The sequence below is a fragment of the Austrofundulus limnaeus genome, unplaced genomic scaffold, assembly GCF_001266775.1.
Source record: "Austrofundulus limnaeus strain Quisiro unplaced genomic scaffold, Austrofundulus_limnaeus-1.0 Scaffold59, whole genome shotgun sequence".
In the NCBI taxonomy this organism is placed as follows: domain Eukaryota; kingdom Metazoa; phylum Chordata; class Actinopteri; order Cyprinodontiformes; family Rivulidae; genus Austrofundulus; species Austrofundulus limnaeus.
In genome coordinates, this window is record NW_013952461.1 from 1,268,393 (window position 1) to 1,271,238 (window position 2,846).

The 2,846-nt window shown below is 39.2% G+C and overlaps 1 protein-coding gene across 2 annotated transcripts in view; it reads right to left on the reverse strand.

Annotated features, from left to right (window-relative positions):
• The window catches only part of LOC106518319 (plexin-A2), a gene marked incomplete at its 3' end in the record, with an annotated part of 115,173 nt that overhangs the window by 51,502 nt on the left and 60,825 nt on the right, over positions 1-2,846 (reverse strand). For both annotated transcript variants that reach the window (XM_014009565.1, XM_014009566.1), the window contains 2 exon segments: positions 723-819; positions 1,735-1,888. In XM_014009565.1, the coding sequence (XP_013865019.1) occupies positions 723-819; positions 1,735-1,888 (251 nt within the window).

Consider the following 2,846-nt stretch of genomic DNA (forward strand, 5'->3'; position numbering starts at 1 on the left):
ATTTAAATGTATGCCTGAGAAACACATAATATTGGCCCTTTAAAAACTATTCAGCACAGGAGCTTCAGATTTGTTTTTGTTGTTTTGCTCTGATAAAGGGCTATACATCGGGCTCACCAATGAACCCCCACCCCCACAATTTTTTTTTTAATTTAAAATCTGTTCTAATGAGTTCTGAAGTATTGGTGCTTTGCATACTCACATGGACCTGTGATTCTGCAATCCCACCAACTTTTACATGACTGTTCTGTGATGACATCACTTCCTGTGTGCACACAGTCTTAATGTCATGTTGGAAGGTCAGGTCCAGAAGTAAATAAATAAATGTCGCAGATAAAACTCATCTCATTYTGAGTTCCTTCTCTTTTAATTCCCTTTGCTTTGACGCCTCTTGAGCACACACTCTGATTACCTCAGTGCCTAATTTTTCAGATGAATATTCAGAAATGGATGAGTATGTACTCTTTCTAGCTGTATTTAAAACTGTGAGTAGGAAGCCCACAAACTGCCACTTAAAGCCAAGTCGAAACAAACAGGCCATGACAAATGCATCATGTTGACTTAAATGAAACCTGGCAGATAAATTGAATTCAGAGGTTATCTAGCAGCGAGATCTTAAGTGGGGCTGTGAGCATCAGTACATCATTGCCCTAAATTAAGTTGTGCTCCTCCATCTATTGAACAAATCAAAGGTTGGGGKGTGGGGGTGTGCTTGCACTCACATTTGATGCGTGCTGCAGTTGTAGAACTTCACCTCGGTGCTGGCAACCATTTGACCGGTCTCGTTTGAATTCAGACGGAGCTCTACGCCAGCCCAGTCTGAAGGAGAGGAGCAACAACAGGGAGCACCGGTTAACGGTGAGGAGGATGAAGAAGTAAGAAGCAGGGTTAATGAGCGAGGGAGGAAAAAAAAGAATCACAGGAGAAGAAACAAAGGGGTGTGTAGAAGAGCCACGGCAATGAGAGGGGGAGAAAAAAATAACCCAGAATGAGAAAAAAAAMGTGCTTTTATCATTTTCCTGTAAAGAGCCTCCTGTGTCTGGGTTCATGAAAGGACACGGTTGCTGCTGTTGTGAGAAAACCTTCAGTAGGAAACTTCAAATGACGGATTACCRCATTCTACAGCTCCTTGTACTCGTAAAGTTCTTGGATACACAAATTATTTGTAGGCGCTGAATAAAAAAGGAGAAACGTTAGAAATTGGAAAAAAAATAGGTGAAAACACCTGGATATTTGTCCTGATGCATCTCAGTAATCCTGGTAGAAAAAAATCAAAAAGAAAAAATAAGTAGGTCCTCTGGATGGGTTCTTTAGTGAAACGTTTCGTCTCTCCTCCAAGAGACTTCTTCAGTCTGATGAGTTTCAGGTGAACTCAGCCTTATAAGCWCTGCCTCCACATGGACAAACAGGTTAGTCACATGCAAAAGAGGGCCATCGCCTAACAATAGGCTTGATTAGCTCTAATGAATCCCTCTTTTGCATGTGACTAAATAGAGCTAATCAAGCCTATTGTTAGGCGATGGCCCTCTTTTGCATGTGACTAACCTGTTTGTCCATGTGGAGGCAGTGCTTATAAGGCTGAGTTCACCTGAAACTCATCAGACTGAAGAAGTCTCTTGGAGGAGAGACGAAACATTTCACTAAAAAAGAACCCATCCAGAGGACCTACTTATTTTTTCTTTTTGACTGGGATATTTGATGTTATTGGTTTTCAGAGCAGATGTCTGCACTCACCTTGTCCCTCTGGTATCTTTGGCACCTCTTTCCCAGCCGGGGACAGACACATGACCCGGTTACCGTTGACGTGACCCTCAGCTTGGGCCTGCTGGCCAAACGAACAGGTGATTCCAGCAGAGAGGTCAGGAACATTATTCACCTCCAGCAGCAACTGAAAAAAAAGGGAAAAAAAGCATTTTGTTAAGAGAAATGGTTCGTATTTTTCCACCAGGTTCTGCATTTTGAGACTGAATTAACAGAAAATATTTTGGGGGGTAAAAATCATTTTTAGCTGACTCCAGCTGCAAACTTCCCTTACATCACTTTAGTATTCCTTTTTTTTTTTTTGAGTTGTGTTAGTCTTTGTAAACGATGTCATGCTTGATCTCATGCAATGTTGTGAAACCTCAAACCATGATAGGACTCAGAGAATGGGTTTGAAACCACTCTCAACGACCACCACGTTAAATTTTAGTTCAATATCTGTAAACCTGACTTGATTATAACCACTTAATTTTGAAAATGTTGAGGCCATCTTATATTAGCATGTCTGTGTTTATGTATTTTTATTGTTAATTGCAAAATGTTTTATTTTGTATTGGTTTTATTTTTCTGTTATTTTTTTTTATTATTGTTGGATGCTGTTTTGTTTTATTATCAGTATGACTGCAAATGTAAACTAGCCTTAGGCTAAATCTGGTGCAATGCATCGAATGTTTTTATGTTTATGTTTTAATTGCACATTGTCCTCCATAAATAAAAATTCATTCATTCATTCATTCATTCTGTAAAGCAGTGGTTCCCAAAGTTGAGGTCGGGACCCCTTTGTGGGTCGTGAAACATCAAGTCAGGGTCCCCAGATGATTTTCAGACATTAATTTAAATGCAAATAAATTGCTAATGGAATTTTTTCTACATATTTATTGCAAAACTAGTAATTACAATAATCATAAATGAATAAAAGTAGCATTATAGTYAGGTTTGTTTATATTTTTATGCTTAACAGAGTTATAAGCAAAACCAGTAATATCTTGGGTCACAAGTTTGACACTGTTATTTTGTGGGCCTGAAGCTAAAAAGTTCGAAAACCATTGCTCTAAATCACATGTGTCAAACTCAAGGCCCGCGGG